The sequence below is a fragment of the Scophthalmus maximus genome, chromosome 10, assembly GCF_022379125.1.
Source record: "Scophthalmus maximus strain ysfricsl-2021 chromosome 10, ASM2237912v1, whole genome shotgun sequence".
Classification (NCBI taxonomy): domain Eukaryota; kingdom Metazoa; phylum Chordata; class Actinopteri; order Pleuronectiformes; family Scophthalmidae; genus Scophthalmus; species Scophthalmus maximus.
The window spans coordinates 3,790,392-3,808,611 of record NC_061524.1 but is presented as its reverse complement, the minus strand read 5'-3'; the positions used below and the strand labels follow the sequence as shown (position 1 = coordinate 3,808,611).

The window sequence follows — 18,220 nt, the reverse complement described above, 5'->3', positions numbered from 1 at the left end:
CCTTCAGCTCCTGGTCGACCGGCGTTCGCAGCTTCAGACGGCCGTGAGGTTGTGCCAGTGCAGAGATGCGGCTTTTAGTTATGACGCCGTGCTTCACACCATTAGCAGATTTTTCCGAGTTTCCGCAGCTCCGCTGGCTGTAATGACTCCCGCCATCGTCAAGAGGAGGCAGGCGATGGAAGGAAGTTCAGGTGCAAATGGACTGTTTCTGTCCCTGCCCTGTTCCTCACAGTTCCGTGTCATAAAAGAAGGAAAAGTGCTTCTTATTTTCTCTCTTTAATACCTTTTCTGACCTGTCCTGCGACACCAGAGTGTCATCTCAGGACGATATCATTCTTTTAACTGAACCATTCATCACCTATTTGCAAAATGTAGATTTAGATTTAGGCCACGATCCCACGCGCAGTTCGTGAACACTCGCAGCTCTAACGCCGCTTTTCCTGCAGCAAAGGAAGTCGCCTGACATGTGAAGCGCCAAGTTGCTTTCGTCACGAAACAAACTCCGTCTTGTTTGGTGCAGCCGCAGATTTTCTTCCACAAGGTGGCGCTGCTTTTTCGCATAAAGGAGAAGTAGTTTTAGACGTGCAGATGCGGTCACAGTGGTGTCGCCACCTGCTGGCAGAGAAAAGAATAGAGCCTGGCAATGGGTCATTGCTGCAACATTTTTTTTTTTTATTTCCAACAGCTGCTGTTTTAAATATTTTTGTGTTTTCGTCTTTCTTAAACATCTGTAAACAAAACGTCAAGCGTCATGTGAAGCTTTGTCGTTGTCCGTTAGACAAGGAGGTCAACGGAGGATATTTAAAATGATCTGAGTTACACTTTTGGTCTAGTTGTAGTACAGACGTGAAGTTTCAAAGAACCAGTTAGTATTGCAAATGTTCCTTTATTATCTTTCGCCTTCTTTGGCACATTTCTACAATAGATGGGATGTTGACCCCGTAACCTTTAACCACTTCTGTCATCAGGCCTTTTTGTACAGCAAAAATAAAAAAAAATTTAAAAACCAATAGAAAAGAGCATTCCCATGCTGTCGTGACTCACTCTGTTTACAAGTGTCAAAATGGCAGGCAGATATTTGACTCATAAATGTCATAAGCAATGTTCTGCTGGGCTGCAACCCCCGGAATCGGGACGATCCTATAATTAGAAGCAAAGGAGTCTCCCCCCCTCTCGCTGCGTGGGACGGCGGACTTAAAGGACGGTGCTGCACTAATATCCGTTTCAATCGGACGGCTTGATTTCATCTGTGGTTTGAAAAAAAACAACAACAGCCAATGCTTTTTGCATGCATATATCAGCGTTGCTTGAGCTGAATGCTAACGGGCACTGTTGGGAGAACGTCATCAGACCCCTCACTTGAAGCTTTATTCCCCTTTCGCTCGAGAAACGAAGTTATTGCTTTGGGAAAGTTTCTCATTTTTTTAAGAATCACATTAGAGGAAACGTCTCCGTGTTTGTGCCGTGATAATCGGGGAGTTCTAGAGGACAATCGTTTACCAAATGAGACATCCGATTCATTTGTGTCACAGTTAGACATTCACTTCATCAAATGTGGGTTGTTGCTTTTTTGCTTTGTTCACACGTACCTTTCATTTGTGTAAACCGCCTCCTGTCCACTGCGAGCTAGAAGAGAGAAAATGAGAAATGGTAACATCGCTCTAAGTGTCTGCGGCTCTACAACCTCAACTAAATCATCTTCCAACTCAAAACAGTAAAACATTAATATGTGTCAACAACTTATTCTATGGGTGTCACATTTCCAAATACGTTTCTCTGGAACAACAGTATAATTTGGTGCTGATTAGAGGGAATGTAGAGTTTGTACTAGGCACAATTTCCATTCGTTCACTGCAATAAATCCCTGTGTCTTCAAGCTTTCATCGTATATTATCAACGATGTAGTTACTTTGGCTTAAATGAAGCTTTTACCTGGAGGACATTTCAGGAGAAACCTCTTGGAAATTGTCAGGAGATTATCACCGTCGTGTAATAATAGTCTGAAACCGAGTATTTTTCCCTGAATCCAAAACAAAACAAAATTAACGGAGAACACTCATACACTGCCATGGCCGGTCAAAACATTATTAAAACGTACAAGTGGAAAGCAAAATCATTTGGTGAACTGTCCCGTGTTGACCCTGTCAGCCTCCCGGTGCAAGCGTGTAGAACTTTGTGGCGTTTGCCCGTTCGTAACACACACACAACAGGCTGCACATTCATAGTGTGTGTGTGTGTGTGTGTGTGTGTGTGTGTGTGTGTGTGTGTGTGTGTGTGTGTGTGTGTGTGTGTGTGTGTGTACATTTAATTGAGTGAAGCAGATAGATTTGTCGTCTTGGTCAATATGGGTTTTTGTGTCATGGTTGTGTATACACACGGTATATATCAACCGTGTGCGTTGGTGTTGGTGTTGGTGTGTGTATGTGTGTGTGTGTGTGTGTGTGTGTGTGTGTGTGTGATTACAGCCTGTTTCGTGGAGAGGCTCCATTCATTAACTCTCATCACCGCTGATCTTAATGGACCAAACGGAGTAAAAATAGAGAAAGTGCTGCAGCCCTTTTAACACCACACACCACGGTGTGTGTGTGTGTGTGTGTGTGTGTGTGTGTGTGTGTGTGTGTGTGAGTGAGTGAGTGAGTGAGTGAGTGAGTGAGTGAGTGAGTGAGTGCGAGACAGAGAGAGAGAGAGAAGCTGAGCTCTGCTTTGCCAGTATTTTGTATTGGTTATGATAACAATATACTCCACCCCACCCCCCCCCCCCCCCCCAAAAAGTGTTTGTTTTCTACCAAAATACTCAAATCTGATTATATCGACGACAGCACTGCTATCATGTTCTATGTTAATATTTCATCTCGCTGTGTTAAGTTCGGGGAACAATCTGAAACACACACAGACACGAAACCACGACCTCCCACCCCCTCAAACTCAACCAAACGGATTTTTGTTGGCTGATATTAACCACAGACCGTTTGTGGATATAAGAGCCTTTGTTCATGGCCCTGTCATCCACCACAACCCCCTCCTGGCCACTCGGGTGAAGTGCAAACAAAATCCAGCCTGTGATTATCACCATAACTGGGATATCAAATCAAATGAAAATTAATTATGAAGCACATTTACAAAAACAGATTTAACCAAAGTGCTGCACAATAAACAGAACAACGGACTTAGCTACAAGTCTCCACATGCATGTTCTCGTGACGTTTTTTGATTATAATACTCTTTTTTCCCTCCTCCTCCTCGCTCTCACGTCCGAACACTTGATTCACTTCCTGCTTCCTGCTCGTTTCCCCCGGAGGTCATGGAGTGACAGGCCTCGTGTCGTCTCAGGGCCGCTACAGTTCGACTTTTGTGACATGTGGGCGTCACTGTGAATCAAGATCATGATCATCATCATGAACCTGAAACACACATACACACACACACACACACACACACACACACACAGAGCTCACATGGTCCGGATGTTGCCCTGTCGAACACCAACCCCCCCCCCCCCCCTCTGCCTCCTCTGTCCTTGAGCTATTTACGCAAGAAAACAGAAAAAGAGGGACGTTCAGAGGACGAGCAGATACAATGCCAAGATCAGAGACAGAAGACGGTCGAGAAACAGGGATGATGGGGAAAAATACAGACGCAGATGTGCTTCGCTGTCAGGAAAACACAGACCATGGTGCACGGTGTTAACACACACACACACACACACACACACACACACACGTGGAGGCCCGCTCTAATGACTTTTACAATTAGCAGCAGGGTCGGACTGTGTTGGAGGAGATGTGTGTGTTTGTGTGTTTGTGTGTGTGTGTATGTGTGTGTGTGTGTGTGTGTGTGTGTGTGTGTGTGTGTGTGTGTGTATGTGTTTGTGTGTGTGCGTGTGTGCGTGTGTGTGTGCAGCAGCCGATCAATAAATCTGCCAGATAAATGATCCTGTAGTCGCTGAGGGAGCGAAAGGCCACAGCACAGATTCATCAGCAGCCACGGCGACATCGGTCGCTCTGACGTCTTCACAAAATAGTCCATTTAGCTCCGTCACCGTGGCATTTTCTTCCATGTCGGGTCTGTTCACCTGCTGCTCTTCTCTCTCTTTCACCACAACTCATCTGTGTCTATTCTTTGGGGAACAACAGTTATTCATATATATATCTATATATCTATATATCAATCTATATATATATATATATATATATACAATTTAGATTAAGGGTTCATCCTCTTTTTTGCCTTTTCTGTTTCCTCTCACTAAGCAGGTCTCTGGTCAAACTACATGACATTAAACATTATCAACTTATTCTATCCTTCACTCTTAATTCTTTTTTGGCGACAGTACAGTAGGCGCCGCTTGTGTTGAGTTTGATAAATACAGTACATAAGGTCAATTCTCCTCATTTCGTGTTTGTTTGTGTTCTGTTGGAGGTTTCTTCCTGTTCAAAGGGAGATTTGTTTTCCACCTCTCCACTGTTACCAAGTGTTTGCTGACTGTGGGAATTAGATTATGCTGTGATTTTTAAATGTAGGTACAGTTGGACGAAGACAAGCGTATGGAGAGCAAGGGACATGTATGTTATATTATAACATTACTTCTGTAATTACATCAGTCTGTTCCTGGTCGGACGACGAGAGAAACCTTAACTTTTGACAAAGGCACGTTTTTCTTTTCTACCCCGTCCGTGGTGGAGGAACATATGCTTATTTTTCATATAATACAGTTAAACAGAAGACATGAATGTAGTCTGTAGCAATCTGCAGAAGTAAAACTTCTAAGATGAGCACCTTTCTTGATGAGTTCAAGATTATGGCGACCAATGACGAACAGAACTGGAAACAAATCTGAAGTCAGGGATTAAAATGTGTTAAAAATATAACTGTGTAATAAATGATATAGGGATAATATTACAATAAACACTATATTAAAGCTCACATACACTGTCATTACTGTGCACTGTACCAACATACAAGTAGGAAACTGGAAAGTGTTGCACACACGGAATATAAATCATACTCAGCTACAAACAAGTGAAAGTACTAAACCTCATCCATGTAATTTAAAGACTATGTATGAGGTATTGCAGGATTCTGTTGAGAGCCCCAACAGGCGGCGGTGACACAGCAGGACAACGACGATACATACTGTCCTGACATCCGGCGAAAACAGAGACGATCCCCCCACGCAGGAGGAGCTGACACACGGATGAAAGTTGACGGATGTGTACACATGTCACCTTGAGAAAAGTACAGACGAGGGACGGGCAGGGGACAAATGGGTCGTCATCCTGCAAATGTCAGAGGTGAACCGTCTAATGCCAGTGATGCTATTCGCAGCTTCAGGACTCCCACAAACAAGTGATGGCTGCTTTTTTAAGGGCAAACTGACAAGAGGCAATTTATTTTTATCATCATTTAATTTTTTTGCCTTGGAGGGAATTTTTCCAAAAGTTGGTGTTTCAGATTCTTGGAGATGGAAAAACGCAGACGACTTACCCGAGGTGGCGTTGTGAAGTGTACGAAAATCCCTCAGATATAACTTATGATTTAATAATTCATAATGGGAAAATTGCTGCATCAGAGGCCGAGCTCGGTTTCTGTAGGGTTCTTCTAAAAGGACGTTGAAAAACCTTTCAATGCCAGGGACAATGTGCAGGGACCATGTGGCTTTTACCTATTTGTCATCATGTCACATTCAAGCACATAACAATACTGATACAATGAATTGAAATGAATGTGGGTTAGGATTCGTCCATGAATTCAGGTACACTTCTCCTCCTAAGAGCTAAAAAGTCTGATGGTCAAAAGAAATACAAAATATTGTTTATTCTATTACGATGGAGAACGTGTTTTCAGAATGAAGACGAGGCTCAGGGGAAAGGGAAGACAAAAATAAATATGATATTAGTTATTTCACTAGTTATCAAATGGATATCACATAAAAATGACTAAAAATATTGTTATTTGGTAAAAGAGATGGATTTACTTACCTATAATACATGTGAGCATCAATATACAACATGAACAAATGCAGATGAATTATCCTTCATGCACAGATTCTTAGTACTTCAACTTTTTTTTGTAGCAGGCAGAAAATCCAACCAAACTTTCCTTACAAATGGCATTTTCTACTTCCCCCCCCCCCATTATATTTCTACGTCCATTGACTATACTTTTTATAACTCAAGTTGCAGTGTGACTCTGCTTAACTATATTTATTATGAGCTGGTTTCATTTTTCATATTAGTTTTGACTTAAATGATTCACCAAGCACTGAAACTGTCTGTCCCTGCTGCAGCTATAGGATAGAACCAAAAACAATGCTGCCATCTAGTGAAATAAATCAGAATGTGACAGAGGCTATAATGTAAAAATGTCTCTAACATGATTGGATAACACGACACATTTATAACATGCTGTTGCATGTAAGTGTCATTAAGGTATTTTGATGTCTAGGAAAACTGCAATTCTTTTATTTCTAATGTGAAATCTGGCTACGTTAAAATGTTTTCATATTTTACATTTGCACACCTTGGGTGTAGTCAGAGGGGAAACTGGATGATGTCCAATTTGTTTACATCACACGGAATCCAAATCCAAAATGTAAACTCATCATTTGTTCCATTTATCTTTTTTTTTTGCATATTTGTAGTTTGGCACCAGGTCACTGGTCACTTCTCAAAATGTAGAGCATCTTTAAACTGTAGTTTGTAGGCGATTGGCTATTAATCACATCAATTGGGTTGAAAAACATAACAAAATGCACCTGTGACAATTTCCTTTTCCTCCAAGGCCACGTCATGAAATGTTTTGTCCGACCAACAGCCCAGTAGATATTCTGCTTCCTCTGTGAAATAAAAAAGGAAAACAGCAAATACTCTCATTTGAGACACGAGCTTTTCGGCTTTGTAGAAAAATAATCTGTCGATTTATCAAATAACTAATCACCTGAGAAAATTTGTAAAGATATGTTTCACTTATCTTGGAAAAACCACAAGAACACAGGTTAAGTTTTATGAAACGTGTATTTACATGACAAACATACTTATATTTGAACATTTATAAAGACTTGACAATGAACGTTTATTTAAAAGAAAACATGTATATATACAAAACTATTTAAAAGTGACAATACAATAAGATATACATTCATCTCATATTAAAAACATGATAAAACATTTTTTGACATTTTAAAGCATATCGGTTTTGAGTTTCTTTCTTTTTTTTTGGCATCGGAATTGTTCGTCGCTCACAGACGACAAACAGTTTTTTAGCCAGATGACACTTTTCTGGTTGATTGTTCCAGCTGCGTTTTGAACAAGTGCTTCGCTCAAGTTGATTCAGATCAGCAGAGCCGGAGGAATTGTTTTTAACTTATTGCCACTGTGCTCATGCAGAAGCCACGTCTTCCAGGCTGCGCCGATGGAAAAACTTTTCCACGCTGTCCGTGCAGAGAGAGAGAGAGAGAGTCGCCCGGTTAAAAGTGTCTGAATAAAACCTAGGTCAACCTCAGTCACAGGCGCCTGAGGTTCTTCTTGCTGCGAGTGGTTCCTGGCAGGATCTGGCTCGCCCTCGAGGAAGAGGAGAGGAAGTGGGGCCTGGGCTCCACCGTCCGGCAGGGGGCGGAGCCGTGGTACGCCTCCTGGCAGCAGGTGCAGAAGTCGAAGAGGCAGGTGGGGCGAGCGCATCTTGCCCGCCGAGTCTCGGACGAATGCGTCGCCGGGGAGCCGCAGCGCTTGCAGGAGCGCAGAGACTCGTGCTGCTTCAGGCCGTTGGCAGCCTGGAAGGAAGAACAAGAACATGCGCGTGTTTAGGACCAAATAATTAACCAAAAGATCAAAATCGAGAATGAAGATCAGCATTTGAAACCGTCTTTAACGCCCGAACACTCACCTGCACGAATGCGTTGAAGCGTGTACATTGGGAATTGGGTGTGCTGCCCTTTAGAGGGGGAGACGTCCGTCTGTTGACCCTGCAGCTTGGGGAGTAGGAGGATGAGGAAGAAGAGGAGGATGATGATGATGGCGTGCTTGAGGAGGCGCGGGTCTGCATGCAGGACAGGACCACCCTGGACATGGCGATGTCTCTCGTCAAACCACAGTCCCTTTGTCTCAAAGAGCTCATTGACTCCTAAAGAAAGAGGAAGGAATGAATTAAACAACTTAATCAATTAATGGAAAAAGTTTCAGCTCATGAAGAACACATACTTCCAACCAAACTTCCTAGTTTGACTGAATACAGATTTAAAAATATTTTGAAGCTAAACTATCAATCAAACTACGGTGGATGTGCTGTGGTGCAATTCCCAGTAGTGTATTTAGATCATGGCGCTTGGTAAAGTATGTCAACGTTAGGAGGCTGCGTCCTCCCTCATATCCTCAGAGGCACCAGAGTCTTGTACAACTGGTTTTATTCAAATTTGAGGACCCTTGTTGTGTGGACTTGTCCGTCTCCTCACCCTGAGAGCTTCCTCGGCTCGGTGACACCTGTCCAGGGCTGTCCTGTCCTCGCAGATGATCTTCCTCCACGTCCTGCTCACTCTCCTGCAGCTGTGAGGTCAGAAAAAAGTGAACATTTATGTGATGAATATATAAACAGGAAGAAGAAAGCAAATATGAAGTAGAATTCCTGAACATGGCAGCTACATCAAAATTCCTTTCTAAGGACTTCAGATGGCATGACAGTAAAATATCAATAGAATTTACCACTAATGTAACGTAGCTTTCTGACGTTTTTCCTCAAAATGTCTAATTGGCTTCGTCGTTTACCTGATGAGGTCCATGTCTCCCAGCAGCCCCAGGATGTTGGACAGGATGCTCTTCATGTTCCTGGACAGCAGAGATGCGAACACGTCGACGTACTCCTGGCCCATCTTGCCTCCGATCACCCGATCCAACAGGTGATCTTCTGCCACCTTGGAGACGACGCTCCAGTCGTACCTGAGACAGAAAAAAACAACTGTAATTCACGTATTTGCTGCCCTGTGAGTTACCCAGTGTCTCGGGTACAGAGAGACTAAACTCCTTAAAATCTGACAGTGTAAACCTACTTCTTATTCTTCCGATAGCTCTCGGCGAGCTTCTCACACACCGCCCGTTGGAACTTCAGTATGGGCAGGTTGGTGTCACTGTGGTTGTCAGCGGGGGTGGACGACAGTATCCTCCTCCGGGGACGATCCACAGGTGTGGAGGCCGCCACCAGAGACGCCGGACAGTTCTTCCTCCCCTGACATTTGGAGGGAGAACCGTGCGGAGACGTCGCCGCCGTCGTCCTCTCCTGGTGCACAGCGGAGGACAGCAGCAGAGTCTGCGCTGCCGGTTTCCCCTGGACGTGGTGGTCGTCGTCGTCCTCCTCCCCGTCGATCTGACTGTTGTGCAGGGACAGGTAGCCGCTGTCCTCGTACGCCTCGTGCAGGGTCCTGTCGTGCTCCCTGCCCGCGCTGTTCTCCTTGTTGTGGACCGGCCTGGTGTCGTTGTTGAGCGAGAACAGCGTCCTGGTGGTCGCCGCTGCCGGCGGGCACTGGGGTTTGACGGGGGTGGGCTCCTTCACCGGGGAGGCCTTGATGTGCAGCAGCACCCTGGCCTCTGCAGCAGCCACGTTAGCACAGCTCTTCTCCATGTTGCTGGTGTCGAAGCGAGGACACTTCATTGTGGCTTTCTTCTTTCTTCCTCTTCTTCAGAGTGAAACCTACAGTTTGTAGATTCCCTGGATTGAAGAAGGGTGGGTGACAGATGAGGAGATTGCGTTTTAATCTCCTCTGAATGAGTCATGCAGACAGCATGGCTTCCCCCCCTCATGCAAACTAACTAAAACTGAGCTAGTAACCAAACATCCACAAGAAAATGAGCTATTAAGTTGCCAGACACCGATTGTGAACTTACAATACAACCACAGTAGTGTTAAAGCAGCACGATGAACTCGGAATGAGCGCAGCCGCCACTTATTTTATTTAAACAAATGATGGATTTTGGCGCGACGCAGATTTGGCGCAAAGAAAACGAGCGGTGACGCGAAAGCACTCGGACAGGAAGAAAGAAGGAAAATTATCAAATGCATTTGTGTTATATGCATTTGAAACTTACGATTATAACCGGATGCTTACGAAACAAGTTAATGTCCAACGTCGCATTATACACCAGATACGAATCTGCGTTTGCGCGCGTGCAGTCGTTCGTGCAGTAAAGTTATTACAACTTTAAAACTTTAACAGCTCTCGTGCAAAAAAAAAACCCCACATTATTCGAAGTGTCAAGTTGCTGAATATTCCCTGAACTCCTTAAATCTTTTTGTCTCCAGACATTTTAATGACGAGTAGCTTCCTCAAACTGACCTTAGCAAAGGTCGGTGCTCGAGCTAGCTAACATCGCTACGAAGCATCTCTAAATATGAACTTCCGGGTGGCTGGGAGATATTAAATGAACCTTCTTACCTTCACGTCTGTTAAATATATTGTTATCCGAAGGGTTAAACTCCCTCGCGTTGCTTCCTTTAGCCGACTGAGTTCTCTGACTCGGGGGGGGGCGACCGCTCTACTCGTGAATTAAAAGCTCCTCTGCGGGAAAGTCCGCCGCCAGTCGCCGCTTCGTATTTGAAATCCGTGCGTAAAAGGCGCAAACCAATCGCAGCGGAGCGGGTCCGTCCCTTTAAAACGGCGACCAATGGGAGCGGAGGATTTTCGCGACGTGCCGGCTAAATCGGCGCGCGTGTGACGTCATCGCGCTGTTTTTTCCCACCCGATTTTTTTTTAAACACGGATGTGAGTGAAACGGACACGACCTGTTTATTCTTTATCTAAATGTATAAATGTGTTTGGACAAAGAGAATATTTCTTTCAGCTACTCAGTTAGTCAACAAGCTACCCTCTTTTTTATAATATTGATCGTAAAATAACTTTTTATTCTTTGTTTTACATGGAAAATATTACATTCCACACTTACAACAATTCAAAATAATATCCAGACACTAAATTGAGTCATTACATGCACTGAAGTATGGCAAAGCAATTAAAATGATATATGTTTATTTCATTTATGTACAAAGTTTTGAAAATACTCTCTGTTTTGATTTTATTATAATCCTTATGTATGCGTTTCCATGTATTTTCCTGTGTATGTATTGCTCATGTCCTTTCCATTATGTGTCTTATTCCAGAACTTTATGACTGCATCTGCCCCATTTATGCTGTTAATTACTTTAAACAAGATGAATTGGAAAATGTTTCTGATATAAATGTGTTGAAACACTGATGGCCTTGCAGGATTTAGTCGGCAAAAACTATAGGTTATACTTATAGAAGTTGAGTATCTGAAGCTACGAAACATCTACATGATATTTATATGGGGTAAAATTGCTACAAAATTGTTTTAACACACTTTCACAACCTTATGTATTATATATATTCATATATATATATATATATATATATATATATATATATATATATATATATATATATATATAATCTTATATATATAATCTTACATATATAGCAACTTAAATAGCACATTATATAGTTCTGTTTCAAGTTACATCATTCTGTTGAACAGAAACTAGAATCATACTTCTACAGGATCATCGTTGTATACCTGAAGCAGTCCCTGCTATCATTTTTGCTAAGCAAATTCAAAAGATGAGAGTGGAAGAGAGCTACATTTCTCTATCTTCACCCTGTCAGTAACTCCACTGCTTTGTTGGGAAAGAAATGCAAAAGTTTAGTTCACACCCCTGCCTGGAATGTGTGAAGTGTCTCTTTCACTGTGAAACCTGACGGGGGGATTGGGGGATGTGGTTGTTTGGTTTAGTTTAACATTACCGTGTGTGTTGCATTTTAAACTAACTTGAAAACTTTTTACGGTGCATTATTAGACACGGTGGAAGAAATACGCACCTGAGTCTTAGCCACATTTTATTCGGGTGCTTTCAGTATATTAATGTTCAATGCACGAGGCAGTGAAACAGGGAGACAAAGAGGTAGAACTTATAAAGGGCAAGTGAGAAAAACTATCAAAGGTCAGTGACAGACGGGCAGAGACGTAGTAGTAAGCTGGGGTGGCACCTTCTGAGCCTTAATGCTTAACATCTCTGTACTGAAATGCATAATGCTAATTTAATGAGGCTACCAGGATCAACCCAATTTTAAATTCAATGTCCAATTTACACATGTGGTTGGTCAGAAAATGCAGACAACTTGCCACTGAAAGCCCCTCATTCACTGCCCATTGTTTGGTTAGTGATACATTTTACACTCAAGTGTTCGTCAGTAAAACAAAATGTCAACTGAAACACTCTCAGAGGCCTGGAGTCCTGCATCACTGCCTATTCCAGACGCCATGTATTTAGAAAAAGGAAGTATTGCAACCCTAAAAAATACTGCTGTGTTTGATTTTGCAGATGTGAACACACACACACACACACACACACACACACACACACACACACACACACACCTGGACACGAAATAAGAGGCATACACTTTGTGAATTCAATAAAATATATATTTGATTGAATTAAGATATTTAGTTCAAAAATATTTTTGTGAGATGGAAACCAGACATCCCTTGCAGCGTTTTGGATTTTTTTACAGTCATACATATCCTCACTTCAGTCCAGTAGATGGCGGTAACACACCTCATTTTAAATTGTTAACCGCTCAATCAGAAGACGAAGAAGAATAAGAAGAAAGCGAAAAAGAATAAGAAGACCCATGCGTTATCCACTGCGCATGCGTGTAACATTCAACATGTCTGCGCCCTTCAACAATATGGTGAAGGGGCGATATTTCTCATAACAAACCTTGCCGGCGAGTTATCAGACTGTCTTCAGTCAATTCATGACGGGATACAGGTTCGTTACAGTCGCGCCGATGTTTACTATAACAGGTTATTCCACGTACGTCCACTCATTGACGTTCATGGCGACGTGAATCTCACAATCTTTGACATTTCATCTGAATCAAGTGGTGCTCGGTGTTCAACACGTATGCCGAATCAAAACTTGCCTGTTTTAATTAGAGGATATGCATTTTCATAGACGTTAAAGACGCACCTACTATTTGAGAAAAGGGAATATTAAGAAATGTGAATGAGGTTTGGTTGAGTTCCTTCCGCAGGGGACAACATCGTGTGGAAGTCAGGTCGTATGAGGAGGCGTCTGTGCTTTACATTCAATCTTCACACCGGATCTGCTCACACACACACACACACACACACACACACACACACACACACACACACACACACACACACACGATGGCTTTCAGAAGAGCAGTGACCCTCCTCCTCACGGGACAGGAGTGTGTCTTCAGCAGGCTGACGCGTCCTTTTCAAAAATCACCAAACCTCATCAGCAAAACAGCCAGATTTCACGAGCTTCGCCGCGCGACCACCAGACCTCTTCACACCGGCGCACCGTTGCTGGCGGCCAGGCTGCTGTCCGTGGACGAGCTCTTCGGCCACAGGTCTCTGCGGGACTACCTGAAGAAGGTGGAGACGGAGTACAGCGACTGTCTGAGGGCGTTGAACCGCGGTGCAGTGGAGGAGGAGGTGGAGGAGCAGCCGTCGTGCAGCGAGGACGAGCTGAGGGCCAAGAGGAGCAAAGTGTCCCAGCTGGCTCCTCTGGTCCAGAGCATCAGAGAGCTGGAGGCCAAGAGCCAAGAGCTCGCTGAGACGGAGGTGCTGCTGAAAGGTGAGACCCTGCTGCTGCTGCCACACAGGAATAGTGAACAGTGTGAAAAAAGGAGGAGACGACACACAATTTAAACACTGCTGTTACTGCAGTTGATATCAATTATGGATATAACCATTGTATGTGCAATTCTATATTGCAACATGGATATCTATAGTGACTTTACAGTCTGTTTATCTGGAAAATCTATTTCGAAACTAAAATAACCAGATGGGAATTACTTTTCTATTTAATCCAGTGAATTTAATACTTGAGACTTCATCACACTAATATAAAATGTAAGGCATATATCATGTAAAATAATTATAAAAATAAATAAATATTGCCATGACAACGACATTACTATCGGGTATTAAAAAGGATAGATACCATAGTGTAAACAGTTTTGGCAAAATTGTCGACATAAATGAATAATTGTCACTAGGGCTGTGACAGAGTTATTTTCATCCTCCAATTTATGTGCTAATACTTATTTTGAACCACTGGTTAATCTATGTAACATTTTTTTGGTTTTATAGTTATGTATGTATGACAAAAAAGGAGCAAATCTTTTGTTTTTGAGAAGCAGAAATCAGCAAATATTTAGCATTTTTCCACAATTTTTGCTTGAAAAATTTAATGAAAGGATTGATGGACTATATGATGATGATGATAATAATGAGTTTATTTCAATAGCACTTATCTAAACAAGCTTACAGATCCACTTTGTGATGAATCACCTTGTTGTTTTATTTTAACGTGCTGTATCACACAACTGTGGTCCATGTTTTTTGTTTTTCCTGAAAGATGAAGACCCAGCGCTTCGAGAGCTGGCGGAGCTGGAGAGAGACGGCTGTTTGCAAGACATCCAAGATCTTCGACAAAAGGTACAAGTGTGACATATCAGTTCAGCGACAAACTACTGCAGTATAGATGAACATGATAACTATTATAATATATATATATATAAAAAAAAAAATTTGTTCCTTTCTGTCAAATCAAACCGCTTCATTGATCAGGTCCTGGATCAGTTGATCCCAGAGGAGGAGGCTGATCTGAGCGACCTCATACTGGAGGTCACAGCCGGTGTTGGGGGTCAGGAGGCCATGCTGTTCACCGATGAGGTCGGGAATTACTTCTCATCTGCACTTATTATTCTATAATAATAGAAGAAGAATTTTTTTTCCAAAAGTTAGAATATAAATTAATTTTATAATAATTTGTGACAAATAAAAATTTGGGAGCCACATGACCCAATGTCAACAAAACAGTAAGATTATCGATATCGATCCCCAGGTCCCCTTTTTTAATTTGCTTTTGTAATGTCCCTACTTATAGAGACACTATATGATTTTACTTCAATAATAAGAACATTGGAATGAATAAAGAAGAAGATTTGACAAGGACGTAAAGAACATACATGACATTTTCCGTGTATTTGCATGATGACTCGTCTCCTTGATGACTCACTTCCTCTGTGACTCGTCTCCTCGATGACTCGTTTCCTCTCCTCTGAAGGTGTTCGACATGTACCACGGCTTCGCTCAGCATCACGGCTGGTCCTTCGATGTCCTGGAGCACGTGACCAGCGAGATAGGTCAGTGGTCGCCCAACTGAAACTGATAGTAGGCACGAGATGGGCGGATCGTACATATGACTTATGTCATCTGCTCTTTGACTTTCTGTACATTGCAATAACAAACAGAAACACAGGGGGGAGCCTTTGCTCTGCCACAGGTGATGAAAACTATATTCTAGGAATGAATTAACCTCAAATGATCCTTTTTAGATGTGATTTCATGAAATATTCTCATTGCCACCACTTTATTCTAATCTAGTGACTGACTTGTGACTTGTTGCTCACCTGCCACCAGGCGGACTTCGTCACGCCTCGGCCAGTATCAGTGGCCCCCAGAGCTACAAGAGGATGAAGTTTGAGGCCGGGGTCCACCGAGTGCAGAGGGTTCCCAAGACGGAAAAACAGAGCCGAATGCACACCAGCACCATGACCGTGGCCGTGCTGCCCCAACCCACCGAGGTACAGTTTCACATGAGGAATGGACGCGCGGCACAAAAACACAGTTGAATGTGAATAAGTTATGAGTGTGTGCGTGTTTTCCCGTTCAGATCTCTTTCACAATAAACCCGAAGGACCTTAGGATCGATACCATGAGGGCCAGCGGAGCCGGAGGCCAACATGTCAACACCACAGACAGTGCAGTCAGGATAGTCCACCTGCCCACAGGTAAATATACTGCGCTTATGTTCTAATAGATGAACACACTATATATTTTTAATTCACGATAGCAGGGCAGATACAGAATTCTCAGTTACCTTATACAAATTGATAATCCCGAATAAAACCTCATATAAATGTGTCTGTAGTTTAAAAAAAACCCTACCTTTGGGGTAAAAAGATTTGAAGAATTACAGATTCTATTCTCAATAAATTATTAAAATGTCAGAAAATGGAATGGAAATGGTTCCAATCACAATATAATATCAGATATATAGCAGATAAAAATCAGATTTGTTGCGTCGTCAAAAAATATTAAGACCAACTCTCTAATGTTATAACTTGGAACCATAAAGTTTTGTGGGTTTTACTTGAAAAATGACAAAAAATCATATATTGATTATCAAAATAGTCTCAGATTAATTTTCTTTCTATTGACCAATCAGTGTATTGAATCACAGGTACAGCTCTACAAAGATGCTTCCTCTGAACAGTAGTTTATTTGTTTCCTCCGCACTCATATGGTTGCAAAACAGAAAAAGTCAGAGTTCGTTCGTTCTGTCAGAACATGAGGTTCTTGTACTGTAATCAGTTTTTTAAACACATGTACCAGTAAAAAGTTAGTTACAGAAAACTGTATTCCTTTGGGACCCTTTTGCTTTTGTGAATTAGTGCATGTGCAGTACTTTGTGTGTGTGTGTGTGTGTGTGTTTGTTAGGCGTGGTTGCAGAGTGCCAGCAGGAGCGGTCCCAGCTGAAGAACAAGGAGAAAGCCATGAAGGCCCTGAGAGCCAAACTGTACGGCATGAAGCTGGAGGAGGAGACGAGCAAACGCTACAACCAGCGTAAAGTGCAGGTGAAGACGCAGTGAGACACGTGTGATGTGACCTTCAGGTGGAGACATTCAAATGTGATATGAAATACAGGTGTGACGAGCGATGCTGTCTTTCCGAGACGTTGTCTGAAAGATCTAGGATGTTGTCGTGGGTGACTGTCAAATGAAATAACTGCCAAACAAGTAAATAAACATGGTCTACGTCTCCTTTCTCCTCCTCCAGATTGGCACCAGAGGCAGATCGGAGAAGATCCGGACATACAACTTCGCCCAGGACCGCATAACTGACCACCGGATCAGCATGACAGTGCACGACGTCCGGGGCTTCCTGCTGGGAGAGGAGCTGCTGGACGAGATGAACTGCTCGCTGCAGGAGTTCTCCAACCAAGAGACGCTCATGGAGCTGCTGGGAGATAATGACCAGGACCAGGAGGCTTCATGAGTCTTTCTCCGCGGATTTTGTGGAACAGATCTTTGCTACAGTACATACATTATGTGATGCGCTGTAGATCACTGCTTCAAATTCTGCAGGAAAAGGAAAAGGGACCAAGATGGTGTAGATACAGGCAGCCACCTGTAAACTATTCACACATCCAAGCCAATGAAAGGACTGCACTCTGGAGTGACTGTAAAGTGTTGGATTTGAACATTAGCAGTAAAAATAATGACTATCTGAGAGCGATGAGAGTGTCTGGCCACCAGAGGTGGAATGTAATCAAGTACCAAGTGCAATTTTAAGTACCTGTAATTTACTTGAAGGGCATTTAGTTAAAAAAAAAAATGAGAAAAACATATCTGAGCTTCATGGTGCACAAACTATGTCTTGGAGACAGTTTATAAATGACTTCAAACATGTAATGTGACATTTTTTATTAATGCAGATACCTTATATTTGCGTTAACCGTGATCAGACCAGCAAATTTACTGGTGTAGCTCTCATGACGACCTACTAGAAAATTTAATGTAGGGTAATTGATCTAGGAGTTTTCTTTCACTCTTTCTATTCCTGCAGATCATTTCACGTTCTGAGATGTTGCTGCACACAGCATGTTTAAGATCAACCCCAAAAAACTTTCACTGATGTTCAAGTCAAAGGACCGTGAATGCCTCGCCAAAAGCCTCCTCTTGTACTTCCTGAAGTATGCTGCGTTCCAGTTTACTTCGGAACTCGGACCCCCGGAAGTCGGGGTAGTGATTTTTTTCTGAGCTCCAGAGCTGGAATTCCGACTCGCCGGGGCGTTCCGTTTGCAATTTCTGACTCTGAGGTCGTAATTACGAGTTCCGAGATCAGATAAACCCGACTTCCAACTTCAACTGGAACGCAGCAGTAGTGTCCTCTTATCAGTATAATGCTCCATGTGCCACTGGCTGCCACACAACCCCAAGGCAGAATATTTCCATCCCCTGCATGCTTCAAAATGTGGAAAATGTGAGTGAGCAAATATGACTGAATAGGGTGCCAAAAAGAAAAATATTTTTTTCTATTGAAAATGGAAGAAA

The 18,220-nt window shown here is 42.7% G+C and overlaps 2 protein-coding genes across 4 annotated transcripts; one reads left to right on the top strand and one right to left on the bottom strand.

The window, feature by feature from the left end:
* Nucleotides 1-6,994: 6,994 nt before the first annotated feature.
* fbxo5 (F-box protein 5) lies at nt 6,995-10,575 on the bottom strand. The gene is made up of 6 exons (XM_035606801.2): nt 10,418-10,575; nt 9,038-9,693; nt 8,757-8,927; nt 8,447-8,537; nt 7,882-8,118; nt 6,995-7,768 (listed from the first exon to the last, which is right to left on the bottom strand). The coding sequence occupies exons 2-6, from the start codon at nt 9,634-9,636 to the stop codon at nt 7,502-7,504; spliced, it is 1,365 nt and encodes a 454-aa protein (XP_035462694.1). The 5' UTR covers nt 9,637-9,693; nt 10,418-10,575; the 3' UTR covers nt 6,995-7,501.
* Nucleotides 10,576-12,696: 2,121 nt separating this feature from the next.
* mtrf1l (mitochondrial translational release factor 1-like) lies at nt 12,697-17,578 on the top strand. 3 transcript variants are annotated; one of them, XM_047334750.1, is made up of 9 exons: nt 12,697-13,173; nt 13,214-13,671; nt 14,458-14,537; nt 14,670-14,774; nt 15,169-15,247; nt 15,525-15,688; nt 15,778-15,895; nt 16,605-16,741; nt 16,944-17,578. In XM_047334750.1, exons 2-9 carry the CDS (start codon nt 13,236-13,238, stop codon nt 17,160-17,162), a joined length of 1,338 nt encoding a protein of 445 aa, XP_047190706.1. In that variant the 5' UTR covers nt 12,697-13,173; nt 13,214-13,235; the 3' UTR covers nt 17,163-17,578. The 3 variants fall into 3 exon arrangements, with proteins under 3 accessions (XP_047190706.1, XP_047190707.1, XP_035461178.2); XM_047334751.1 differs by having other exon boundaries at nt 13,210-13,671; XM_035605285.2 differs by having other exon boundaries at nt 12,697-13,671.
* The last annotated feature ends 642 nt before the right edge of the window (nt 17,579-18,220 follow it).

Bases quoted from the DNA above. Each gene is read 5' to 3' on its own strand.
- fbxo5 (XM_035606801.2), bottom strand. From the start codon at position 9,636: ATGAAGTGTCCTCGCTTCGACACCAGCAACATGGAGAAGAGCTGTGCT. The intron at 8,538-8,756 runs GTAAACGACGAA...CTGACCTCACAG, and splicing joins GGAGACATGGACCTCATCAG to CTGCAGGAGAGTGAGCAGGA. The intron at 7,769-7,881 runs GTGAGTGTTCGG...TCTTCCTTCCAG, and splicing joins GCTTCAACGCATTCGTGCAG to GCTGCCAACGGCCTGAAGCA.
- mtrf1l (XM_047334750.1), top strand. From the start codon at position 13,236: ATGGCTTTCAGAAGAGCAGTGACCCTCCTCCTCACGGGACAGGAGTGT. The intron at 13,672-14,457 runs GTGAGACCCTGC...TTTTCCTGAAAG, and splicing joins GACGGAGGTGCTGCTGAAAG to ATGAAGACCCAGCGCTTCGA. The intron at 14,775-15,168 runs GTCGGGAATTAC...TCTCCTCTGAAG, and splicing joins CCATGCTGTTCACCGATGAG to GTGTTCGACATGTACCACGG.